Source organism: Syngnathus floridae, chromosome 8 (assembly GCF_059516105.1).
Source record: "Syngnathus floridae isolate MCC-2025c chromosome 8, RoL_Sflo_1.0, whole genome shotgun sequence".
In the NCBI taxonomy this organism is placed as follows: domain Eukaryota; kingdom Metazoa; phylum Chordata; class Actinopteri; order Syngnathiformes; family Syngnathidae; genus Syngnathus; species Syngnathus floridae.
Window position 1 is genome coordinate 98,365 of NC_142420.1, and position 24,154 is coordinate 122,518.

Sequence of the window (24,154 nt, forward strand, 5' to 3'; positions counted from 1 at the left end):
TTGATGTGTGGCTATAAGGCAGGCATTTTGTTGGGCTGAATGTCGAACAAATTGGGTCCAACATTGGCTCAGAGCTCACTCAGAACGTACTGAAAGTATCTTTGGCAAGCACGGCGTCCTCCAGCTCACAGAATTCGCCCAGGCCTACCGCGTTTTCAGCGGCCACGCGAAACACGTACAGCGAGCCTTCGTTAAGTGGCGTCACTGTGTATTTGAGCTCCTTGACGGTAGTGTCCACCGTCTGCCAAGCCTTCCGTCGCACGTCTCTCTTCTCCACCACATAGTTGGTGATGGGCGAGCCTCCGTCACTGCTGGGCGCCTGCCATTTGATATCAGCGTTGATCTTGGTGATGTTCGCCACATCCAGCCACTGAGGCGCAGATGGGGGGTCTGTCACATGGGAACAAGAAAGTGGACTTTTTAACCGACTATACTTCATGAAATTATCACACAGAGTAGGACTGGTGCAAGTATCCAAGACTGCCAAAAGATGAACTGGCATCATAAAAAGAAAAGACGTCTTTGGAGGACAACGGTGTCCTGTGAATTCTGGACGGAGAAGACTGCTGATCCGAACGAAATGTGAAATAAGCCAAAATGATCAAAGGCAGTCAGAGGCACTCTCAAAATAGAGAATCATTGCGACGTCCCGACATGGCTCCCAAAAGACTGGAAAAGTGGGCACAAATGAGGTCTTTTGCCGGAAGGAGAGAATGACCAGATGGTACGCAACACGCTCATTTACCAGCCACGCGTGGCGACAGCATAATCATCGATCATTGGACCACTCTCACCCCAAACAGGAATAGGAGGACGAGATAACTCCCATGTACAACTGGACGAGCCTTTTGAATTCAAGGCAGGCAAAATGTCTGCAACTCTCAAGAACAGTCGTGTTGCCCCCTTTCAACTTTTGTGGCCGAGAGCCAGAAGGGAGTTTGCCGTTTCAATGACCTCGTTCCATCTTCAGGCGTAAACAAGCTACTATCCGCGCAGCTGGAAATCCCGGCGGCATGTTCAGAAGATAAAGGTTTGAATGTGACTGTTACTTTGAAGCGTGTCGCCCCCTCTGTCTGCCACTTACAGAGTCTCTCCTTGCAGACCACAGAGTCAGAGGGCTCGCTGGGTTCGCTCTCGCCGGCTTTGTTGACAGCTTTGACGCGGAAGGCGTACTCTTGCTTCTCCATCAAGCCCTGCAGCTGGTGTTCAGTCTGTCCAATGCCCTCAGCAATGCGGATCCACTCATCACTTCCTCTTTTCTGAAACTCGATGATGTAGCCATCAATCTTAGCTCCGCCGTCGTGCTCGGGCCTAGTCCATGCCAGCAGAGCAGAGGTCTTGCCAACGTCACGGACCACGGGCTTTCCAGGAGCCCATGGAGGATCTGAGAAAGACAGAGGTGATTTGCAAATCATTTCAATCTCTGTTGGCACAGCTTCTTGCACTATAGCATACCAATGGGGTCTTTGATAAGGACTGGATCGGTTTCTGTGCTTGGTTTTCCAGTTCCAGACAGATTTTCAGCCAAGACCCTGAACCTGTACTTCTTCTTCGTAAGTAGTCCTTTCACCCTGTTGTCATATATTCCACAGGGTTCAAGGGGGGGGGAATCACAAGTTTCAAGCAACTGAAATGAGATGTTAGGTAACCTGAAGTTGGTGTCCTTGATCGGCAGCTTGTTGCATCTGATCCATTTATCAGTCTCAGGATCAAACCTCTCGACCCAATAACCAGTAATAGGACTGCCGCCATCCTCATCTGGCTCAATCCAGTTGAGAGTCACGGCATCCTTGGCTATGTCAGAGGGAGTGACTCTCGATGGAGGGCCCGGAGGATCTAAAAGGAACGTGCTATTGAATATAGTGAAGGAATACTTCAAAGAGAACGAATGAATGAATTAATTTAGTGAAAGAATACTTCAAAGAGATAAAAAAAAAAAAAAAACCAACTTCATTCTCACCAAATGAATACTTTGCAATAATGGGCGTGTGCTCGGCAGGTTCTCCGACACCGTACTGGTTTTCAGCACGGATCCGGAAGACGTACTCCATCAGAGCGGTGAGCTTGCAGGCCTTGAAAGTGGTGTATTTAACTGTGGCCGACAGCTTGGTCCACTCCTCTCGGTTAGCCTTGCGACTCTCCACGATGTAGTTGGTAACGGGTGAGCCGCCGTCGTCCCTCGGAGGGTTCCAGGCCAAGAGACAAGACTCGTTGGTGATTTCAGTGATGTCAAAGGCAGCAGGTGGCCCAGGTTTGTCTGAACAGGACAGGCAAGACAAATTGTTTGACTAATTCACACGCATTTCTGAATTGAGATGACTTCTGTGTAGTTTTTGACCGCGTCCAATCATTCTTTCTGAAGAGCATGATTCTGAATGGCCATGCTAACAGCTATGACTGATGCACTTGTACGGGTAAGTGGCTAACTCTTGAGCGCCACGCACCGAGAATGTTGACATCGACAGTAGCCGTCGCACGTCCGCAGGTATTGACGGCTTCAATTATGTAGATGGCGCTGTCGCTTCTGGTTGTGCTGGCAATAGACAACTTGGAGTGCCCCGGCTGGGTGTCGATGACAACGCGGTCGTCGGCCCGCAGGACCAGGTCGGCCTTGGTCCACTTGACGCGCGGATCTGGCTTTCCTTTGACGTCGGCAGGGAGTTCAATTTTGCTGCCGGCTCTGGCGGTGACGCCGGCCAACAGCTTCACATCCAGCTGAATCTCTGGCGGTTCTGTTGGGTATTTAAAGATAGTCAACGACGGCAATATTCAAGCTGATTTCGCGTTTTCGCAGACTTTTGGACATTAAATTCGGGCTCCACCACTCGAGCCAAACCTTTAGCATCGACAGCCTGGATCTCGTCAGTAGCCTTGCAGGGTCGACTAGCTCCTAATTTGTTGAGAGCTCGGACTCGGTATGCATACCACTGCCCTTCGATCAGACCGGTGACCTGAAACCTAACAGTGCAAAGATCAGGTGAGACGTGGCGACTCAGAACACACACACACACGCACACACACGCACACGCACGCACGCACACACACGCGCATGCACACATACGCACGCACGCACATCAGAAATAAGCCCTGATAGGATGTCTAGACCTACTTCAGCTCTTGAACAGGATCGGAGCAGGGCTCCCACTTGTCGGTTCCACGTTGACACTTATCCACCACGTAGCCTTTGATGTGGGAGCCACCGTCATACTTTGGAGGCTCCCAGGACAGAAAGATGCCCTTGCTGCTCTTGTCCCGCCACTTCAGATTTTCGGGAGGATCCGGTACAGCTGAAGCGAGGTTGTAGGAACTCATCAGAATGCTCTTGTTTTCTAGTTTGGCTTTTAGCGGCATATTCTCCTGCAGCCAGCGCATCTTTAGCTACATGAGAGAATACGCCCCTTAATGCATCAAGTGCATCATCACTCACTGGCAGGAGACGAGACATTGACGGGCTCGTCGATATAGGACGGCTCTCCCGCTCCGCATTTATTGCAGGCAGCGACACTGAACAGGTACTCCTTCCCTTCAATGACATCCGTCACTGTGTGCTCAAGGTCCAGGATTCCGGTGGCCACCTGGCATAGAATACCAAAAGGTCAAGGGAGAGAAGACGGCCGTTGGACTCCAGTCCATCGTAATTGCATTGTATCATTTTGCAAATGTACTGGCAGTAAAACCAATGAAGCACTTTGGCTACCTTTGCCCAGGTCTTACGAGACACTTCTCTCTTCTCAATCTGGTAGTGTGTGACAGGACTTCCTCCGTCGTGCTCAGGAGCCTCCCACATCAAGTGGACATGGTGTCTGGTCACCTCGGCCACCTTGAAGTCTTTAGGAGCACTGGGGCATGCTGGGGAATTCAAGAGGCATTAAAAGTCAACCTTACAAAGAAAAACAACCAGAATACACGTTGGCCGTCAGCCATGACACACACGCGTGCGCGCACACACACACACACACACACACACACACGCGTGCGCACACACACACTCGCACACACGCGGGCCAAAAAATAAACAGATCCATTACCGATAACATTGACATCAATCTCTCCAGAGACAGAGGACATATCATTTTCGAGCTGTACAGTGTAGGTCCCTTTGTCCGGACGGACACTTGGTGTAACTTTAAGCTCTGCATACGAGGGCTTCGTGACCACAGAAGCACGCTTCTCTGCTGACGTCAGCTCCTTCTCTTCAAACATCCATTTGGCGGTGGGAGTTGGGTACCCAGTGATGGGAACTCTGATGGCAAGAGGCTGAGGGACAATGACTTCCAAGCCATTCCTGAAGGCACTCAGCTCCATGGTTGGACCCACTGCCAGGAACAAAAGGAATTTTACTGAGCACCCCAAATTGGCCGGCTCATCTTTTTGGCTCTCACGTTCGTACCGTGAGGATCGTCGGCGAGAAGCGGGCCGAGTTGCTCCGCCGGATCGGAGATACCGGCGGCATTCTCAGCACAAACTCGATAAAGGTACTTGGAACCGTGTTTTAGTCCAGATACCTAAACAAAGAGGATCACTTTGCTGAGATTCTCAATGAAACGAGACAAACGAGGTGACAGGAGGAGCTCCGTACCCGGTAGAAGAGGTCTGCACAAAGTCGAGCGTTGCAGCGTAGCCACTTGTCTGTGCCATCCTCGCACTTCTCGATGATGTAGCCAGTGATGATACTGCCGCCGTTGCTGGCAGGCGTCTCCCAGGTGAGCGAGACAGCGTCCTTGGTTTGGTCATTGAAGTTCAGGTTGAGTGGCGGGCTTGGTCTCTCTGCAAGACATTCAGGTCGCACGCAAATGAGACGTACGTCACGAGCGACGACGGTCAAACGTCACCCACCGATGGGATCCATGATCTTGACGGGTTTGGTGGCAGCGCTGGGTTTTCCGAGGCCGGCCTTGTTCTCGGCTCGCACTCTGAAGATATACTCCTTGTTCTCGACCACGTCGTTGAGACTGGCCGAGTGCTCGCCGGCCCCGCAGGACATGCACGCCTCCCACTTTACCGACGTCCTGTCACGGAGCTCGATCACGTAGCCGGTGATCTCTGAGCCGCCGTCAAACAGAGGAGGCTCCCAGATGACGGTGGCACCAAATCTGTTCACCGCACTGACATCTACATTCTCCGGTGCATCGGGAACATCTGACGGGAGACAAAGTGTTTGCTAAGGTTTTCCTCTTGATACGATGGATCACACGCCTGCCTGCCTGCCCGCTCGCTCGCTCGCTCACCAAATTTATTCTTGGCCTGAACGGCGTCGTCAGTGACAACGTGGGGTCCACTCCCAACACGATTTCTGGCGCAGACTCTGAACAGGTACCAGGAATCCTTTTGGAGGCCACTAACACAGTACTCAGGTGCATCAGCACGGTCTGTCGCCACCGTCCAGGCCTTGCGCTTGACATCGCGCCTCTCGACCGTATAGGACGTGATTTTGCTGCCGCCGTCACTCTCGGGCTCCTCCCAGGCCAAACTGACTTCACCGTCGACAGTGTCGGTGACCCTCAGGTTCTTGATGGGTCCGGGTACGTCTGCCGAGTAGTGATGGACGTTAAAAAAAACTCCAGCGCGGTAAACCCAAATGAATCAAGCAATCCACTGAATCTCACCAATCACATCCAGGTTAACGAAGGCCGCATCCTCTCCGTGCTTGTTCCGGATGACCACCTTGTACTTGCCCTGGTCTTCTTTGGTGGGACTTTTAAGGCGGTACACTGTCTTGTCAACTGAGGTGTCAATGTTCTGGGGCAGTAGACTGGCGCCGTCGAAGAACCACTCTACATCTGCCCGAGGGTAGGCATCGTAGGGTACCGTAATGACAAAGGGCTTGCCGACATCCGTTATCAGGTTCTGGTTTGTGGTTTTAATCTTTGGAGGAGCTGCAAAAGCAGACAACCGAGTTTCATTTGGTTCTGGCATGGATGATTGCAGAGTCAGTCAGTCGTGCGGTGCAGTGTGGTGTGGTGTGGTGTGGTGGGACTCACCCGCCAGCTCCAACTTAGCTCGAGCATCTTTGTCTTTGGCAACGATCCTGTACTCGCCCTGATCTCGAGGTCGGAGCTCACACACCTGCAGTCTGTGAACTTTGCCCTCGCTGATCATCTGGTATTTGTCTCCTTGGATGATGATCATGTTGTTTCTCATCCACTTCACTTCCACTCTGTCCTTGTTGAGCTCCGCCTCAAACACCACATCTGAACCGGGAGGCTCCATAGTGTCCTGAGGCGGTCTGATGATCTCTACTGGGGTTTCTTTCGGAGGAAAAACGTCATGCGAGAAGATTTTTAAAAAAAAAAAAAAATCAACTTTTTGGACGGAATGAAACAAAACATACCTTCAACAAATAGTCTGGCTCTGGTTCTCTTCTCTTCCACGCCACAGGCGTATTCACATTCGTCTTCTGGTCTGCACGTCTTGACGACGAGCCTGCACGTCTTACCTTCCCTCTCGGTGAGATATCTGAAGGGATACGCAGGCTTCCATAAACACGCTTGAAAAAACACCTTTGATGTCACTAGTCATTTGAGGGCGGGTACCTCGGCCCTTCTCGAATCTCTCGGCCATTCCTGTACCACTTGACGGTGGCCTTCTCTTTGGATAACTTGCAGGTGAACTCTGCATCCTCAAACTCGGTGACCGTCTGGTCTTTGAGTTGTGCAGTGAAGTCCGTCGGGGCCTCGCTGATAATCAATTCGGCCGCGCACTTGTCTTCGCCGACTTCAGCGCTGTATTCGCCCTCGTCCTCCATGACGCAGTCCTTGATGGTGAGCGTGTGGTGGAGACCTTCGCTTCTGTAGATGATGCGTTTGCTGAGCTCCACCTCCTGGCCAGCCTTCAGCCATCTCACCGTCGCCTTGGGTCGGTTCACCTTGCACACAAAACTGATGGTCTTCTTTTCCTGGGTTTCAATGTCCTCTATAGGCACCAGGAACTTGGGCTTCTCCTCTGTAGATGAATTTCTTGGGGTTAGGTTAATTATTGCATTTCACAATTAGCCATTGTTTTGTGTTTGCGTGGATTTGGTCTTTTACCAGTAACTCTCGCACAGGCTGAGCACTTGGCGTGCTCTCCTCTGTGATTGGTCAGGCCGACAGTGTATTCGGCCTCGTCTATCTTGCGAGCGTCCCGAATCCTCAGGGAGAAGACGTTGTCTCTCTGAGCCACCATGTACTTGCTGCTCTCAAATATGGTCTCCTGGTTCTTTTGCCACTTGGCCTTTGCACCTTCAGTGTTGCTCTCGCAGTTGAAGACAATCTCGGTTCCCTCTTTGACTTCTGTGTCTCTGATGGGTGTGATGATCCTCAGTTTTTCTGCAATCGAGGACAGACTGTGCGTCACGGCCGTGGTCAGAGGGTCAGGGATAACGAGGGGGGAGCAAATGAGTCTCACCGATCACCAAGAGATCAGCAGAGGCTTGAACACTGCCAATGAGGACCATGTAACCTCCCTCATCCTTCAGCTCACAGTTTTTCACAACAAGAGCTCGTCTTTTTCCTTGGCTGACAATCTGGTATTTGTCCCCGCTTATGACCTCCTTCTCCCCTCTCAACCATTTCACATCATAGGTTTCTTTGGAGACTGAGCAGACAAACTCAGCCTTCTCTCCTTCCACAACTTCCTGGTTCTGCGGTCTGGCGATAAAATCGGCAGCCAGTTCTGGGAGGGGGGAAGCAAAAGGACACGCTTGCTGCTGTTCTTTCATTCGTCCAAGAGCAGGCTGTGTGTCGTACCATTCAGTTTCAGGACAGCAGCTGTCTTGACGTCGGGACTCAGTCTGCAGTTGTATTCACCGGCATCCTCCATCCTCAAGTCCTGGATGATCAGGATCCGTTTACGACCATCCGCGATCTGCTCGTAGCGGCCGCCCTCCGGAAGTTCTCGGTCTCCTTGGTACCAGGTCACCTGAGCCCCGGGCTTGGAGACCTCGCAGATCATCTTAACGCTGTCTGTCTCGGTGCCCTCGACATTGGACAGGTTCTTGGTGAACCTGGCAGCCTCCTCTGTAGTTGAAAATAAATAAATAAAACACTTAAATAAATTATCACTTGAGGATGAGGAAGCAAACAGTTTTTCTTTTGTGTTTTGTTCCTTTCTTGCCAGGCTGTAAAGTGCAAATGGAAATCACACTGAACTAAAGCCATGGAGGTGGAGGATCCTCACCAATGACAGTCAGCATGCCGGAGCTCTTTGACGTCCTTGCGTCACACTCGTATTCCGCTTCGTCATCCATGGCAGACTTGTGAATGATCAGGATCCTCTGAAGCCCCTTGGCCGTAATCTCGTACTTCTTTCCTTTTTTTATCTCGCAGCCATCCTTGAACCAGCAAACCTAAGGGAGGGATCGCAAACGTTGCTCAGCGGAGAGCGCGGTCAGCCAGAATCAGGAAAGCAAAGCGTTCAAACCTTAGCGGACTCTCGGGATACTTGGCATTCAAACTTGGCAGATTCTTTCTCTCGGACCTCAACGTTTTGCAGAGGCTTGATGAACTCCACGTGAGGCGCTGAGGGCACAAAATGACCACGACGTGTCAGGCCGAGATGGAAAGCATTTTCTCCTCGTGGTGGTAATTGTATCGATGGATGACGTGTTGTTATTTGTTGCGAGTGTGTTGATCCTTTCTATCGGCGAGTACTGTCACGGCGTCTCACAGCTGGTTAGTTTTGTCCTGCAGGACTTTTGCTTCTATTCGGCCATTTTGCCTGAAGCTCACACACAGGAACTACAGGAATGTCTCTAGAAATTGTCTTCCCTGCGCGGCACCCGCTTCTAGCTGGGATATTATACGTCAAAGCTCAAGAAATTCCAAAACAGTCCTTACGTATGACGTCGAGGAAGCAGGACGTCCTAAAGTCCTTGGCGTCACATGTGTACGTTTTAATGTCGTCCAGGTTGCAGTCGTGGATCACCAGCGCCCTCTTTCGCCCATCGACGATCACGTTGTATTTCTTGGTCTTATGCATTTCCTGTCCCTCCTTGAACCATTCAACTTGCGCATTCTCTCTGGAGACCTCGCACTCCAGAGTGGCCGTGGCCTCCTCCTCCACTGTCTGGTCCTCCAGAGGCTTGGTGAACTCCACCGGAGGCTCTGAAAGCACACGCCAAAACCTGAGCGCCGAGTGCAAAAGCAGAGACCGGACGGAGGTCAGGAGCGAGCGTCGTTCACCTCTGACTATGAGCTGAGCCTGAGTCTGGAAGTCCTTGGCGGTCAATCTGACGGGGCCCGCCTCTGACAGCTTCACGTCTCGAACCGTCAGCGCGTGAATCCGGCCATCTGCTCGAGTCTTCACCTGCAGGAACCAAACGATGGGAGTCGCATGCGTTTCCAGTTTGGAACCCCTCCGACTAGACGATGGCGGCTGCAGTCTGATGCGACTTTGGAGGCTCAACTTCAAGTTGTCAAGTTCAAGAGTTTTAGTTTGAGCTTGACGTTAGAGACTTGGGGAAGTGAAAGCTGGGGCATTCTCTTATTCGTTGTGGCCGTATCCATTCTTCCATATGGATACTGTATCAACTCAGCTCAACTCAGTAGGACTTTAACATTACAACTACTTATAGAGCACTTTAGAAACACCCATTCTGTTGTTGTACATGGATGGAGTAACAAACAAACAAAAAAACAAAAAAAAAAGAGAACATGTTGCGACAACAACGACGGGGGAAAAGACTAACTCCAAAGCCCTGACCCGCCTGCGGTGCTTTCCTGTATGTAGTCTGTTTGGTCTGTTCTCTTCCACTAGCAGTAAAGAAGGAAAAGCAAATTTTAGGTTGAACGTTTCGAGGGTGTCGCAATGAGTTTAAACACACAGTGTCACGAGCGAGACAAAAGCGCTCGCTCGCTCGCTCACAAGACCTTTGACGTCGTAGCGGCTGAAGCTCCATATCAGGGAGCCTGGAGGGCTAGTGTGAGATTAGTCAGTTATTTTTAACCTCAGCACAGAGCTCAGAGACAAAAGGGGGAAGGGTGTCTTTTGACGCGCAATTGACAAAAGCTGGCAAAAGTATTGGGCGTCCTACCCGCTCGCCGTCCTCCATCTTGTTCCCTGCCAGGAACCACTCTACCACGATGCCTTCGTAAGACAGCTCGCAGCGGAAGGTGGCCGTCTCTCCGGCAGTTACAGTGGCGTCCTTCAGTGGTCGCAGCAAGCTGATGGCTCGAGCTGGGGAAGGCGAGGGCGGACGGACGGGCGCTTCAGTGTCCAATCTCTTCAGATAAGGCAGCACCGGCCTTTGTGAGTGGCTCTCGCTTTAGCGTGCTCACCTTTCACTCGCAGCTGAGCGTTTGTTTTGGCGTAGCCCGCTGAGAAGTCCACGCCTCCCGCCATGTCCATACGGACGTTATAGAGGATAAGGAGATGCTTGGGGCCCTCTGCCTTGATATCCACATCCTGACAGCAGACAAACAGTCCATTCGTTTTGCTTCCATTGGGACCATACAACTAGCTCATCAACATTCTTGGTGTCTACTGCACGTATATGGACATTTCTACCACCGCATTTTAGTGACAGAAAATGCACAATGTGAAATGCACCCTTTGTTTGAATAAAGTTGGATTGTAGTACCTCGTGACATAGAGCTAGGGCTTTTACAAAACCATTATTTTCAAGGCCTGTGGGGTGAATCAAAGCAAAAAGTGGCTTTTGAGCCCCTTCCACCTCAATTTGCCAACGTGAACAAAAGGTCAAGGCTTACGGCCGACGGGTGCAAAGCTTCTCCTCTCAGCTTCCAGTGTCCCTCCACATCCTCGTCGGAAAGCTCCGTCTCAAACTTGGCCGTCTCCGTCTCGGTGACCTCCACGCTGTACAGGGGACGCACCACCTTGATGTCACGATCTGGAAGGCAAACCCGAGACAGACGACAATGTCAACGTGACAGAAGGAAGCCCATGGGGTAAAAGGCAGACAAGATGGGGGGGGAGGGCAAAACGAAAGGCTCAAGGGGCAACAACCACTTTGCAATACAATGACAGTCAGACAGAATCTTGACGTAGGGTTAGGGTTAGATTCCGTTGATTCCAAGGCCTTTCCATTGGTGCGGAGACCAAGAAAGCACCAAAGTGAAGGAAGAAGAGCTCGGCCACTGCACTCCATTTGGTCTTACCTTCAATTTGGAGATACGCTTCCGTCCTGTCGGAGCCGCAGTCGCACGCGTATTCTCCCGTGTCGCTCTTCTCGGCCTTACGCAGAATCAGGATTCGTTTTTTGCCTTCGCCGGTGACGCTGACGTTCTTGGAGGGCGTGAGGTCCTTCCCGTCCTTGAACCATTTGACGTCGGCCGCCGCCTTGCTCAGTTGGCACACAAGCTTCACTTGGTCCTTCTCCACTGCTGTGTAGTTCTGCAGCTTGCTGGTGAAATACGGGTCGCCCTCTGAGGGGGAAGGACACGGAAGGACGGCTTTTGGAGGTTTGTGTGGCAAATATTGACGTCCCAAACATGCCGCCTCAGTCGACTATTTGACGACTCTGCTAATCTCGGAAAGGATACGGCGTGGGGTACTGACCGATGACGGTGAGCATGGCGTTGACGCTCTTGTCGGCGGCCTCCACCTTGATCATGGCCGTGTCGTCGAGGGCAACCTCCTTGAAGGCCAGCGTATGGACCGCGCCGCGGTCCGTCATGTGGATGGCCTTTGCCGGGTGAAGTCGCACGTCGTTCTTGTACCAGACCACGGGGATGTTTTCGTGCGAGAGCTCCACGCTGAACTCGGCCGTTTCGCGCTCCTTCACCGTCACGTCCTTGATGGGCTTGAGGAACTCCAGGCGGATTCCTGTGGCGAGAGCGCAACGGTTGAAGATGACGCGTGCCACAAGCCCATCGCTTCCGGCGACGCATTTCCATGATTCCACTTGTTTTGGACAAACGGTTATTGATCAGCTAAGGAGTGAAGTTTAGCTAACCGCTACATGACAAAGATAAATGGTCTTGCGCTTATTTGCCACTTTTTTACACCACACAAAGGTCTGTGGAGCATCTGTGGACCACAGGCCACCCTTTTTTCATTTGCTCTCCGGGAAGGTCAGTAAACACAATTGTACTCGTGCTGTAGCTGCCGCCATGGCGTAACTCACACGGCGACCGACCGCTCGCAAATGGTTACCGTGGTCAAGAAAAGCTTCATTTTCGGTGGCGCAGTAGCCGCGACCGCCGACGCCATCCTCTTTTGGCGAGTCGGACCGAGCGGAGCGACAACAAGCGTAATGGTTCTGTCGCGTGGGGCAGGTGAGGGCTCACCTTGGATGACCAGTTTGCCGCTGGTCCTCTTGTCTTCCGCCTCAAACAGGTACTTGGCCTCGTCGTCGTAGGTGGCCGAGCGGATCAGCAGCGCGTACGAGTTGCCGTCTCGGATTATCTCGTACTTGTCGTCGCTCCCCAGCTCCTGCGAATCCTTCAGCCAACGGAAGGATTTGGGCGCTCGGGACACTTCCAGCTCGAATCGGGCGGAGTCCTTCTCGAACACGTGCACGTCGCTCAGCGGCATCAGGAAGTTGAGTGGAAGTTCTGACCGAGCGGGCGGACAAAGAAAATGGCGTCACGGTCCGGGAATGGAGAGGAAGCCTAACCTCTGCCCTTTCAGTCTAACTGCCACCAGAGAGTCATCTGGGAGGCAAAAATGGGCAAAAAGCAAACGAAGGAAGGCAACCGGACTCCCGTTGCAGGGTTGGAGGATTTTCGTCCTTTCTCCAGAGGTCCTTTCAAAATATCACTTTGCTATCTTGGGGTCTTACGGTGAGCTTGCGATCGGATTTGTTTTTCATGACTCGATTTTATTTTAAAGGAGTTTTTGATCAATAAAGGACCCATTAAGATGAGCCTCTCCATTTCGAAAGTAGAGCAAAGCAAAGCGACAATGAAGTCGGATTGCGTCCTCGTGTAGAGAGACGGCAAATGTGGACAAAAGAATTTCGGCAGCCGAAAATGAAGCAGGTGGACTGCTTCAGAAATACCGAAGACTCTCCAGTTCAATTTTGGATGATAGTTCTCAGAAAACAAAGACGAGCCCAGTCGGCCGAATTGAACTTTGCAGATTTCAGAGAATGTGGTGGATTCACCTTTGACTTTCAGGTTGGCGGCGCACTTGGCATTTCCGGCGGAATAAGCCACCTCACCGCTCATGGGCACTTTGCAGTTGTACAGGATGAGCGTGTGCTTGCCTCCCTCTTCAATGATGTCCACATCCTGCCCGTTTCAAAATGGTGCCACTCAATAAGCGAGCCAGACAACAAAGGAGCACACGCCGGGCGAGCAAGAGAGAGGTGCTCACAGAGGAAGCGCTCAGAACTTCTCCGTTCAGCAGCCACTGGCCGTGGACGTCGTCCTCAGAGATCTCCGCCTCAAATCGAGCCGTTTCGCCGTCAAAGAGTTCCACGCCGTAAATAGGTCGAAGCAGCTTGATGACGCGAGCTGGCGGGGAGGCCAAAAGTGAAGATGCTCGGCCCAGGCAAAGTCCACCGAGGGAGGCGACAATTTGCTTTTACCTTCCACGGTGAGGTCGGCGACCGTCTTGTCGGTCCCGCAGTCGCAGGTGTACTTTCCTTGACTGCTCCGCTCCACCTTCATCAAGACCAAAGACCTGCGAGTTGCCTCGGATTGAATGAGTACAGTCTTGGAAGCCATCATCTCCTTTTCTTGGTGATACCAAATCACGGGGACGTCTTTGTTGAGCTCACAGTCCATAGAGACCTGCTCTTTCTCAGTGGCCGTGTAGTCTTGGAGTTTCACCACAAAGACGGCGTCACCCTCTAGAACAACACCGTCGAGTCATCGATTAAAGGCGGCCGGCGCCATGAAAGCCTACCCTTCTCCCAGACTCTGGTCGCTCTGCCACCTCCGCAGAATGGGTCGTCAAGCACCCAAAGACCGGGCTCTGTCCCGCCCCACGCGCCGCGCCACGCCCCGCCCCGCCCCCCCCCAGCCAGCACCTCTTCTCCCCGTGCAAGAGATGGGACGGGTGACATTACCTATGACCGTCAGCTTTGCTGACGTGCTTATTCCCTTGGCCTCGGCCTTAATCTGGCAGGTGTCATCCAACGTCAACGAGTTCATTTCCAGAGCGTGTTTCTTTCCTTCCACGTGCACGATCACCGTTCTGCTCACGTGGAGCTTGACTTCGTTTCGGTACCAGACCACCGGTACGTCGTCGTGAGTCAACTCCAGCTCAAAGCGAGCCGTTTTGCCTTCTTTGACCGTCTGGTCCTCCAGCGGCTTGACAATCTTAAGCCTCAAGCCTGGAACAGAACAGGAAGAGCCGCGCCCACCCGCCCGTTAAGGAGGCGGCCCACTCCAAGCGCCCGACGGCGAACCGAAACTTACCTTCCACCGAGAGCCGAGCCGTGGATTTGTGATCCAAAACTTGGATGGAGTACTCGGACTCGTCGTCAAACTCACAGCTGTTTATGATCAGCATGTGCTTGTTTCCGTCTTCGATGATCTCGTATTTGGGGCCCGGGGCCACAATTTCCGTGCCCCGGAACCACATGGCCTTGGATACTTGCTTGGTGAGGGTGCATTCAAACTTTGCTTGTTTCTTTTCAGGAACTGAAACGTCCTTCAGAGGCTCCACAAAGCCCATTTCGATCTCTGCAAGGTTTCTCTGGGTTATTGACGTGCTATTTTCCCCATGCAAATGCTCAGCATCCATTCCAATGGAATTGCAAGAATGCTTTTCTTGTCATTGTACAACAGAGACGCAAATTGAGAGCGCGGCGGCTCCGGAGGTGCAAGACATGAGCATCGATTGGTGGAGGACTGGACTCAAGAGAGGAGAACGCACGCATACACGCGTACAGTCATCCACGCATACAGTCATCCACGCATACAGTCATCCACGCATACAGTCATACACGCATACAGGCATACATGCATACAGGCATACACGAATACAGGCATACACGCATACAGGCAAAGTTTGGATTGCGGCCATACCTTTGACAGTCAGCATGGCACTGGTGATGGCGTTTAAAGCCTGGTAGGACACTTCGCCCGCTTGATCCAACTGGACGTTCTTCAAACTCAGGAAGCGTTTGTTGCCATCGGCTTTAATGTCGCACGTCTAAAAACGCGTTTGGCCCATTTATTTTTCAATTTGAAACACCACGAGTAGCAGGCAGCCAATGTCTGGCAGACGGTGCTGCATCTGGCCACCGAGACGTGGCGACTCACCGGAGATCTGCTGAGCACTTGTCCCTTGAGCTTCCATTCGCCAACGATGTCGTCCTCTGAGATTTCCGTGTCAAACTTGGCTTCTTCCTTTTCCACCACTTCCACGCTCGCCAGCGGTTTGAGGATTTGCGCCTCACGCTCTGCACACAAGCACATCAAAGCGCTCATTCAAGGTGAAGGTGTACGTTGCCACCCCCAGCCACCCCCCCACGTGGGCCACGCACCTCCCAGAGTCAGTTTGGCCAAGTATTTGCGGTCCTCCACGGCAAAGGTGTATTCCGACACGTCGTCGGGCTGACAGTTGTTGATGGTGAGCTGCATGCTGACGCCATCCTTGCTGATCTCCACCTTGTCGGAAGGCGTGAGCTCCATGTCGCCTTTTAGCCACTTCCAGTTGGGGGTGTCCTTGAAGAGTTGACACCTGAAGGTGGCGCTGGATCTGGGTTTCACGTGCTGGTCCCTCAGGGGCTTCACCAACCAGTCTTTGATCACCTCTGAGCAGCACAAGGGACAAAATTGAGGCTCGCACTGTAACCCAAAATGGACTCTAACCGCAGCATTGTGAAACCCGGGGCTCGTTTGCCGAGCGTCTGTGTCGCGTTGCGGCAGGCGCAACAGCAGAAGAAGGAGGGAGGGAGTCAGAGGCACGCTCTGACATCCCGTCTTCATCGAGATGGCTCAAGGAAGGAAGTAGGAGTAGAAAAGGAGAAGAAAGCCCTAGTCAGAGCTGCAGTGAGCAGACACGCCGCCGCCGAGGGACGTGTCCGCTCTTCAACCTTTCCGAGGGCACGCGTTTAGAAGCTGAAAGGCATTAGCCGCGGGCGTCCTCCTCACCGGTGACTTTGACGTTGGTGCTGGTCTTGATGCCGTCCGGCGCGTCCACCTCACACGAGTAGACGCCGCTGTCTTCCTCAAGGGCGTTCTGGATGGTGACGGCGTGCTGCAAGCCGATGATGTTGATTGCCAACTTGCCAGCCTGTCTCTTCAGTTTGACGCCATCGCGCTTCCAGATGACGTCCCTTTCCTTGTTGAGCTCACAAGTCAGGTACATGGGCTGACCCTTGGTGCATGACGTCTCTGCTTCCAACTCTTTGACCCACTTCACAGGCAGCTCTGCACAAGGACAACATCTTGGAATGCACACGCTCAATTTGCCAAGGCAAAAGGTGACTTTTGTAAGTCCACATGTTGACTTTTGTGCCTTGAGCACCATGTTCTTGCAGGTTTGAGAGCAAAACCTGGGCCGTGGCCTGGAGACTGCTTTCTATGTGGCTTGGGAGCCACCGCCGTACACGACCGAGACCGCATTGACTTTAAGACGTCGTCGGTTGACAATTGGCCAATTGAACGGCGGTCTAGACACTTGGAGTGCCAGTTACAAAAACTCTCGGCCGGCCTGGGAACAATTGAAGACTGGAAATTGTTGCCGAGTACGTTTCTGTGCTTCCCCAAAGTCTAAAGAAGAAGATCGGTGAGCTCACCTTCAACAACAAGTTTAGCGGTGCAGGTGATCTCCCTTCCGGCATTCTTGGCAACGCAGGTGTACTCTCCGGTGTCCGACAGCTGCACGTCTTTGACCACCATCTTGCGGTCTTTGCCGTCCGAGGTGAACTTGTACTTGGGGCCCTCACGCAGGTTGCAGCCATCCTTAACCCAAGAGGTGACGGCGGTGGACGGCGACACCTGGCACTCAAACACGGCCGAAGAGCCAATGGACTCGGCCTCCTGCAGCACAATGTCCACCAGCTTCTTGATGAACTTGAGCGGCACCGCTTTGAGTTTGAATCCTCCAAAAGGCTCCTCCGGAGGAGAGGGGCCTTTACCACCGCCGCCGGGCCGCAGGCCTCGACCCCGACCGCCATCCCCGGGAGAGGGTGTTAGTCTCACTGCAAAAGCAGATTGAAAAATACGTGGGTGGGGTAAGATACGGGACGCAAGGCAACCAGTAGGGGCAAATGTCGATTCGTTCAAGCCAAAAAATCAAGAGTTTCAATCAAAGAGTCTTATGGAAGAGAAACCGAAAAGGGATGCATGTCAGTTCTCACCGCCAAATCCTCGTCCTCGTCCTTTGGGAGGTTCCTCCGCTGGTTTGCCATCTGGACAAGTGATGGAAAAATGTTCTGTCACAAAATCATCTTTTGCTCTTCCTCTAGTCAAATTGTTCTGCTCAAGCACAACAACGACAACAAGAATTCTTTCAAGAATGTCTTTCATGATGGGGGAATAGAAATAGGACGAGGATGATAACGACAACATTTAGGAGTCGTGTGATAATGATGATGATGATGCATCAGGTGACCCAAGAGTGTGTGATGAGGATTAGAACAAGACATCTCGGAAGGTGTTAGAATGGTGGCAAGGTTGCTGGGAAGGGAGGAGCTGCTGGAATGTAAGCAGGTAAGGTGGGTGGCAGTGGGAGGTTCAGGTAATGGGTGCCAGTCGGAGGTTCTGCTAGTGGGTGTTGGTAAGATGGGTGAAAGTAGGAGGTTCTGCTAGTGGGTGCCGGTAAGATGGGTGACAGTAGGAGGTTCTGCAAGCAGATGCCGGTAAGATGGGTGACAGTCGGACGTTCTGCTAACGGGTGCCGGTAAGATGGGTGACAGTAGGAAGTTCTGGTAGTACGTGCCAGTAAGATGGGTGCCGGTCGGGGGTTCTGGTAGTTGGGTACAGGTTGGGGATGCTGACAGCAGCTCCAATTTTCTGGATGCTCGCTCACCTTTTTGGCTGTCAGAAGGGCCTGGGGTTTCCCATGCCCCATCCAGCCCTTGAACTTGCCAGTCGTCAGAGGGGACCGGCTCCCGAGTCCAGGTCTCCTCATCGGCTGCGTCCTTGCTGTCCTCAGCCTCATCCTTAATCATGTGTTTCTCTTGCTGGGTGGGCTTCACCCATGAGACCCCCTTCCCTTGGGAGGCCTCTGGAGGGCAAGGTTCCTTTAAAATTGCTGCAACTTCTGGTGAAGCGGTTTCTGACATCCTTTTCACTTTCTCAGCACCACCAGTGTTGGTTCCAGTGGTGACTTCCTTTGCTTTGGACTTCTCAGCCTCTTTTGGTTCCACCTTTTTCAGCTGCTTCTTGGGCTCCAACGCCCCTTGACCCTTTTCTGCATTGCGTCCAGGCGATGGCGTACTCTTGAATTTGGCGCCAGTCTTGATGCGATCAGTTTGTCTGTGTGAAATGTTGTGCTTATCTTTCTCTCCTAGGGCAGGGTTGGGCGCCTCTGGAGCCAATCTGGCCGGTAGCTCTGCGGCTGTCAGCGTGGTTTTTGACACCTCTTGATCCACCATGAAGACTGCTTGACTCGTGGTGACTCTTAACTCTCTGTGCTCGCCATCAGCAGGTTTCGTCGCTTTGGCGTCATCTTCAGCTTTTGGAATGGGGCCATCCTTTGGCAAGCCGGGACGTCCTTTGAGTTGGATATTTTGTCTTTTAGATTTGATGGATTGCATCGGCTTGCCTGGCACTTGAGTTACTTTTTTGGAAGCGGTCGTTCCTTTCGGTTTTTCTGTCTCCATTTGATAAGCAACTGCAAGCTCGTCACGTACTTCGCAAAGCTGGACTTGACTCGTCTCTTGGGTCAGAGTGACGAAACCTTCCTGACCTTTGATTGTTGAATCCCGACCTTGTCTTTCATGCAGACCGGGAACGTCGGGCTCTCGGTCAAGATGCTTTGTGTGCACCTTGTGCATTGCTGCTGCTGCTGCTCTTGTCTCAATTTTGGGTTCAAGCGGTGCTGTGTTTTGGATAGCGAATCATTTCACAAACACGTCACAAACAGGTACACGCACTCGAGCAAAACAGCAAGCAGTGACATGAATTTCTCATTCAAACAAAAAAAAGGCCAAAGAAAATACCTTTGGTTGGTCCAGGAGCCTTAACCGGTTCCTTGTCTGCAAGAGTCAATATTAGTGAGTCATCTGGAAATGGTTCATTTGCAAGTTCAGGGAAAAATAAATGGCTGCAAAGCGGGGACAACAAATGGCAGCTTGTCACTCGCCAGACAGACGACAAGACAGACATTACCTGCGGGTGGAGGGACTCGCTTCAAGACAGGAGACGCTTTGGCCGCTGCTTTGGCTGCTGGAGAAGGTTTCTCCTCTGCCAGAGCGGGCAAAGAGCCAACACAAGTCAGGTTGGAATTGGAAGAGAAAGCAAGACGGCAGACACGCTGGGGAGGGGAGATACTACCTGGGGCGGGAAGGACTTGAGCGCGTGCCTCTGTTGCCACTTCCTTCTCCTCTGGAGGGAGGGCTTCAAGGTAGAACACAGGAAAAGGTCACGGACAGGCAGACACAAAGAGGAAAAAAGTGAGCACTCGGCGGCTGATCGAAGCTCAGAGAGACGCTCGGCAAGAGGTCCGAGAGTACCTGCGGGACGAGTCCTACTGTCCTCTGCGGCTCTGGCAGGGGAAGCTTTCCATCTTTGGTTCCCTAGAAGTGATAGCCCTTTGTCAAGTTTGCTGTGCGGTCGGTGACTTGCACACAAGCAGTTCCTGCTAAATGTCCAGAAGCTGGCTTCTGCGGCTTCTGCCACTTAGGGTAAGAACTAAAGGTTGTGCGCAATGCCTACAACCCAAACGCAAAGCAAAGGATGGACTTAAAAGAGAGTTCCGAGTCTGCCGCCCGTCAGTGTCGGTCAGTGTGCGCCTGTAAGCAGCTTGAGCGCAAGACGCTAACTCCTGAAGACAGGCCCAGAGTGAAAGACTGTACTTGGCTCGGGCTCTGGTTCAGGTTTTGGTTTTGGTTCAAGTTGTGCTTCGGCTTGAGGTTCCCATTGAGCTTGCGGGGCTGCTTTTCTGAATCCTTTCAATTCTTCAAGGTTAAAAAGACAAGCCACTTGGTGACTTGTCTCATTCGGGAAAGACGTCAGATGCAACTACTGAGCGATGAACAGCCGTGCTGAACGTAGCGAGAAAGACACAAAAGCCTAAGCATTACCTTCGGAGAGGAGCGGCTCCTCTTGTGGCGCTGTCATCTCTGGCTTCTGGCGGTCAGGGTCTTCAAAACATTGGGACTCGTTTGACTTTTCCGGAGCGAGAAATGGGTCGCAAGAGGACCAAAATGGCGTGAGCAAGGAAGAACCGGAGCAGATACCTCTGAGTGGAGCAGGAGCCAGAGCTTCAGATGCAGCGGGCGTCTCCTTCGGTGTCCTGTCAACTTTGGAGAAAGGGCACGTTAAAGCTATCGTCCGGGCCTGGACCGGCGGCGTCTTTTGGAAAAAATGTCATTCTAATCAACTGGCTTGTTCATCAACAGCGACAATCCAAACAAAGCCTTGAGAGCCCATTCCCTCCGTCAAAAACATTTGAAAGAGGATCAGGACGACGAAGTGCGCATGCATTTAGAAAAAGCTTTAGACCTGGAACAGCGATCAGAGCAGAAGACCATAGTCAGGTCATAGAAAAGACGTGGACGCGTGTCTGGAAAACGGGCGCTCCGTTTGCGCTGCTCTTACCGGAGATGCTGAGACTGGCGTCGGAGATGTGAGGACCGCAGACCACCCGGTAGTGGCCCTCGTCCTTGGCCCGGCACTGGCGGATCTCCAGGCTGTGGCGCTCGCCGTCACTGCGGATGCTGTACTTTACGCCGTCCTCCAATCTCTGGGTTCCTTTGTACCAGGTCAAGGTGATCTCCGGGTAGTTGATCCTGATCCGGCACTCAAAGGTAGCGTTGTCGTTTTCGCACGCGCTCTGGTCGCCGATGTCCTCCAGCACAGTGACGGGCTGCGGGTTGACAACCGCATTCAAGCGTTGGATGGTGAAAATGCTCTTTGGGCTTTTGGCGTGCTACGTATTTGTCGACCCCGTTTGCAAAGCAACGAACCACGCGGATCAGATGCAAATGTGCCAAAGTTAGGGTGATGCATTTTGTAGCTGCTCGCTGCGGTGGGTAACGAAAATACAGCCGACTCGATCAGAAGCCGGACAATGAAAGAGGGAGCTTGCCCTTTCTACGTTCACGAGGTGCGTGTGCTTTCTAGACTAACGAGGGTCATCGTTGGCGCAAGCGAGTCGGGCGGAAGTGAGAAATCAATGGCGATGGATTAGCGATAGTGTTCTCTCATGCCGCACTTTTACCTCCGTGTCCATGCGTCCCTCCAGCTGCTGGATGAAGCGGACCATATCTTCGTCATAGACCTGCTCGTCAAGTTGTGTCTCCTGCAGGAGAGCCCGACGGTCACGTGACACAGACAATGCATACTGTCATACTATTGCGCTGAGCTTTTTTTGCAGTGCCCAATGTTTGGATGGCATTCTGGTGGAGCTTTTGGTTTATGGACGGATGAGCGTCCTGACTTTTTCTCCAGGCTTGGCACTGAGTTGGATTGGACAATTCCTGCATGGAGCTCAATGACTAGATGACCTCGCCTCCCTTCGTAGCAACACTCAGTGGGTGGACGGACGGACGGACGGACGGGACAGTACGGTCACAAGCTGACGGACGGCGAGTTCCTCACCACAGCTTCCATCTCCTTTTCCTGCTTCAGCAGCTCCACCGCTTGAAGGATAGCTCGATAGTTGTGAATGTGGTGCTCTCTCAGGATCTTCTCGTAGTCTTTGGGCTCATGGCCTCGCAGCAACTCAACCAAGTTGACCTCATCTGCTTTTTGGGGGCTCTTCTGCTTTGAGGGGGTCCTAGCTCAACCAAGAGCAAAAAAAACATGCAGCTGATATAGACTCCATCTTCACGACGGCACAAACAGGACCCTTGTCCCCACTCTCGTGCCAAAGGGATTGGCTTATTTGGACGAGTCCCAACAAAAGGAAGAGAATTCTTTCTCAAGTCCGACCGACAGCTTACTTCTTCAAGCGAATTCTGATGTCCTCCGCCGCTTTCTCAGTTTTGGTCACCTCCATCTCAGCACTGCACTCGATCTCGCCGTGCCTGTTAGAGGCCACGCAGCGGTACTGGCCCGAGTCAGACCTAGTCACCTCCCGGATCTCCAATTTGGCCTCCTGGCCCTTGTGCTGGATGGAGACGCGGCCGCCGGTGGTCAGCTGCCTCCATTTGCCCTTCATCCACTTGACGCTGGGAATAGGCTCGCCTCCGATCTTGGCGATAAAGGTGGCCGTGCCCTCTGCGAGAAAACAACATCACATCACATTCTATGAGATGAGATGAGATGAGATGAGATGAGATGAGATGAGATGCCAGCAGAGACTCATCACAATTGTGTGGCTGATAAACTTTTGGAGCAACTCACTCTCTGTGACAGAAACACTCTTTGGTTGTTCAATGAAGAAAAGATTGTCCAGACGCTTGACGGGGGCAGCGGCGGCAGGGGTAGAGACGTCAGGGATTGCCTTGCGTTCTTGGGCAAGAGAAAGTAAGTGAGCTGAGGACCAAAAGTACTCTGTCTGGTTGAAACATCCATCCATCCACCCAATCCATCCACCCAATCCATCCACCCAATCCATCCACCCCATCAGTCCACCCCATCCATCCATACCTATGACGGTGACTTTGGCCTTGCAGAAGTCTGTCCCGGCAGAGTTGCTTGCCTTGCACAGATAGTCTCCCCCTGCGCTTTTGCTCACTTGGCTGATATTCAGACAAGGCGTTCCGTTCACAAAGGTGATCTTTGTGCTGGAAGTGGACCTCAGCTCCCGCCGGTCCTTCATCCAAATGATGGTGAGTGGAGCGGTGCCAGTCACATGACATTTAAGGCTCAAATTGTCACCCTCACTCAGCACTAGTGGCTGCAGTGGGCTGTCAAATTTTGGAGGCGCTGTGTTTTCTGAAAGAGCCAGCGGAGAACGAGAGCGCATCGGCACAAGCTGACGCCAAGTGTACTTCAAAAGAATGGAAAGACAGACTGTACCTGAGCTGGTGAGAGAAACCTGGGAGGAAGCCTCACCTCCTTCCCGGTCAGAGCCCCGGCGGGTGTACCCGTGGGCTGCGCTCAGACCTTCAAGACATGAAATCAGCACCATATGATCCTGTGTCTGTGTTACATGACAAAAGAGTCGTACCTGAGACTTGCTCCTGGACCTGGCTCACAGCCACCGTCTCGTGCATCGTGACTGCAAGGGCACAAAGGCAACAAATGAATAGCACTACGGCGACAAGTAAGCAAGTGATGTGTGGGTGGCTTTTGGAAGATAAGTGCTGGCCGTGTAGGTGCACAATAGTGTGGAAGAGAAGCAAGCAGATGCCAACCTGTAGTCACCAAGCCGCACTCGACATCCTCGGCCGAGCTTTCGAAAGACAAAGAGCCCGCTTGTCCGCCTTGGACCTTCTTTACGGGCGAACGGCACACGGGGCCGTCACCTTTGCTCGAGTACCACACGGAATCCCCGATACTCAAGCCTCCGTAAAGCCAAGCGGCAAAGGGGGCGGGGATCCCCTTGGTGGCGCAACACAGTGGGGGGTTGCGCTTGCGCACCAGCAGACCTCGGGGGATCCGGAGGAGGAAGTCGGGGCGCCAGCTGCACGGGCGGCTGTCGGGAAAGCTGCTCAGCGAGTACAGCTGTGAGTACGGAGGCAGGGATCCTGGCTTTTCTGCCGTCTTCTCTGGGTCCAAGCTCACCGGGGGAGCTTTTGTGTTGTCGCTGCCAGCCCGTGAGGCCGCGTGCACAGAATCTGTCGCAACGGCGCACTCGCCTTTGACATTTGCCTCTTTAGCTGGATAAGAATCATAGGTAGGGAGAGTCATTAGGCTGCTGCCACTCGTTAGTCACACTTTAGACACTTGTTATCAACTCACAGAGGACACATTTTGGGCCGGTCCATGACGCAAGCATGCTTAGCCCTCGAGAGAGAGAGAGAGAGAGAGAGAGAGAGAGAGAGAGAGAGAGAGAGAGAGAGAGAGAGAGAGAGAGAGAGAGAGAGAGAGAGAGAGAGAGAGAGAGAGAGAGAGAGAGAGAGAGAGAGAGAGAGAGAGAGAGAGGGAGGGGGAGAGAGAGAGAGAGAGAGAGAGAGAGAGAGAGAGGGGGGGGAGGGAGAGAGAGAGAGAGCGTGAGAGAGAGAGAGAGAGAGTAAGAGAGAGAGAGAGAGAGAGAG

At 52.6% G+C, this 24,154-nt stretch overlaps 1 protein-coding gene across 1 annotated transcript in view; it reads right to left on the reverse strand.

Moving 5' to 3' along the window:
* ttn.1 (titin, tandem duplicate 1) overlaps positions 1–24,154 on the reverse strand; it is a 116,901-nt gene that overhangs the window by 71,749 nt on the left and 20,998 nt on the right. Inside the window, exons 37-95 of the mRNA XM_088382272.1 lie at positions 23,312–23,776; positions 23,125–23,175; positions 22,974–23,060; positions 22,602–22,889; positions 22,356–22,463; positions 21,953–22,229; positions 21,609–21,786; positions 21,229–21,309; positions 20,607–20,874; positions 20,246–20,308; positions 20,090–20,149; positions 19,520–19,582; positions 19,341–19,403; positions 19,176–19,250; positions 19,007–19,042; positions 17,872–18,885; positions 17,201–17,251; positions 16,637–17,041; positions 15,990–16,268; positions 15,380–15,649; positions 15,156–15,295; positions 14,919–15,045; positions 14,307–14,573; positions 13,955–14,221; positions 13,472–13,735; positions 13,258–13,397; positions 13,046–13,172; positions 12,228–12,494; positions 11,497–11,763; positions 11,097–11,363; positions 10,689–10,828; positions 10,257–10,383; positions 10,013–10,155; positions 9,162–9,285; positions 8,817–9,083; positions 8,401–8,498; positions 8,158–8,326; positions 7,728–7,997; positions 7,387–7,653; positions 7,029–7,307; positions 6,534–6,942; positions 6,332–6,456; positions 5,982–6,248; positions 5,607–5,876; positions 5,229–5,528; positions 4,837–5,139; positions 4,580–4,767; positions 4,391–4,505; positions 4,029–4,316; positions 3,698–3,849; positions 3,428–3,575; positions 3,110–3,287; positions 2,837–2,958; positions 2,445–2,732; positions 1,961–2,257; positions 1,650–1,836; positions 1,456–1,571; positions 1,085–1,384; positions 91–390 (exon numbers count right to left, since the gene is read on the reverse strand). Coding sequence (XP_088238398.1) covers positions 91–390; positions 1,085–1,384; positions 1,456–1,571; positions 1,650–1,836; positions 1,961–2,257; positions 2,445–2,732; positions 2,837–2,958; positions 3,110–3,287; positions 3,428–3,575; positions 3,698–3,849; positions 4,029–4,316; positions 4,391–4,505; positions 4,580–4,767; positions 4,837–5,139; positions 5,229–5,528; positions 5,607–5,876; positions 5,982–6,248; positions 6,332–6,456; positions 6,534–6,942; positions 7,029–7,307; positions 7,387–7,653; positions 7,728–7,997; positions 8,158–8,326; positions 8,401–8,498; positions 8,817–9,083; positions 9,162–9,285; positions 10,013–10,155; positions 10,257–10,383; positions 10,689–10,828; positions 11,097–11,363; positions 11,497–11,763; positions 12,228–12,494; positions 13,046–13,172; positions 13,258–13,397; positions 13,472–13,735; positions 13,955–14,221; positions 14,307–14,573; positions 14,919–15,045; positions 15,156–15,295; positions 15,380–15,649; positions 15,990–16,268; positions 16,637–17,041; positions 17,201–17,251; positions 17,872–18,885; positions 19,007–19,042; positions 19,176–19,250; positions 19,341–19,403; positions 19,520–19,582; positions 20,090–20,149; positions 20,246–20,308; positions 20,607–20,874; positions 21,229–21,309; positions 21,609–21,786; positions 21,953–22,229; positions 22,356–22,463; positions 22,602–22,889; positions 22,974–23,060; positions 23,125–23,175; positions 23,312–23,776 — 12,552 coding nt within the window. The remainder of the gene's footprint in view (positions 1–90; positions 391–1,084; positions 1,385–1,455; positions 1,572–1,649; positions 1,837–1,960; positions 2,258–2,444; positions 2,733–2,836; positions 2,959–3,109; positions 3,288–3,427; positions 3,576–3,697; positions 3,850–4,028; positions 4,317–4,390; positions 4,506–4,579; positions 4,768–4,836; positions 5,140–5,228; positions 5,529–5,606; positions 5,877–5,981; positions 6,249–6,331; positions 6,457–6,533; positions 6,943–7,028; positions 7,308–7,386; positions 7,654–7,727; positions 7,998–8,157; positions 8,327–8,400; positions 8,499–8,816; positions 9,084–9,161; positions 9,286–10,012; positions 10,156–10,256; positions 10,384–10,688; positions 10,829–11,096; positions 11,364–11,496; positions 11,764–12,227; positions 12,495–13,045; positions 13,173–13,257; positions 13,398–13,471; positions 13,736–13,954; positions 14,222–14,306; positions 14,574–14,918; positions 15,046–15,155; positions 15,296–15,379; positions 15,650–15,989; positions 16,269–16,636; positions 17,042–17,200; positions 17,252–17,871; positions 18,886–19,006; positions 19,043–19,175; positions 19,251–19,340; positions 19,404–19,519; positions 19,583–20,089; positions 20,150–20,245; positions 20,309–20,606; positions 20,875–21,228; positions 21,310–21,608; positions 21,787–21,952; positions 22,230–22,355; positions 22,464–22,601; positions 22,890–22,973; positions 23,061–23,124; positions 23,176–23,311; positions 23,777–24,154) is intronic.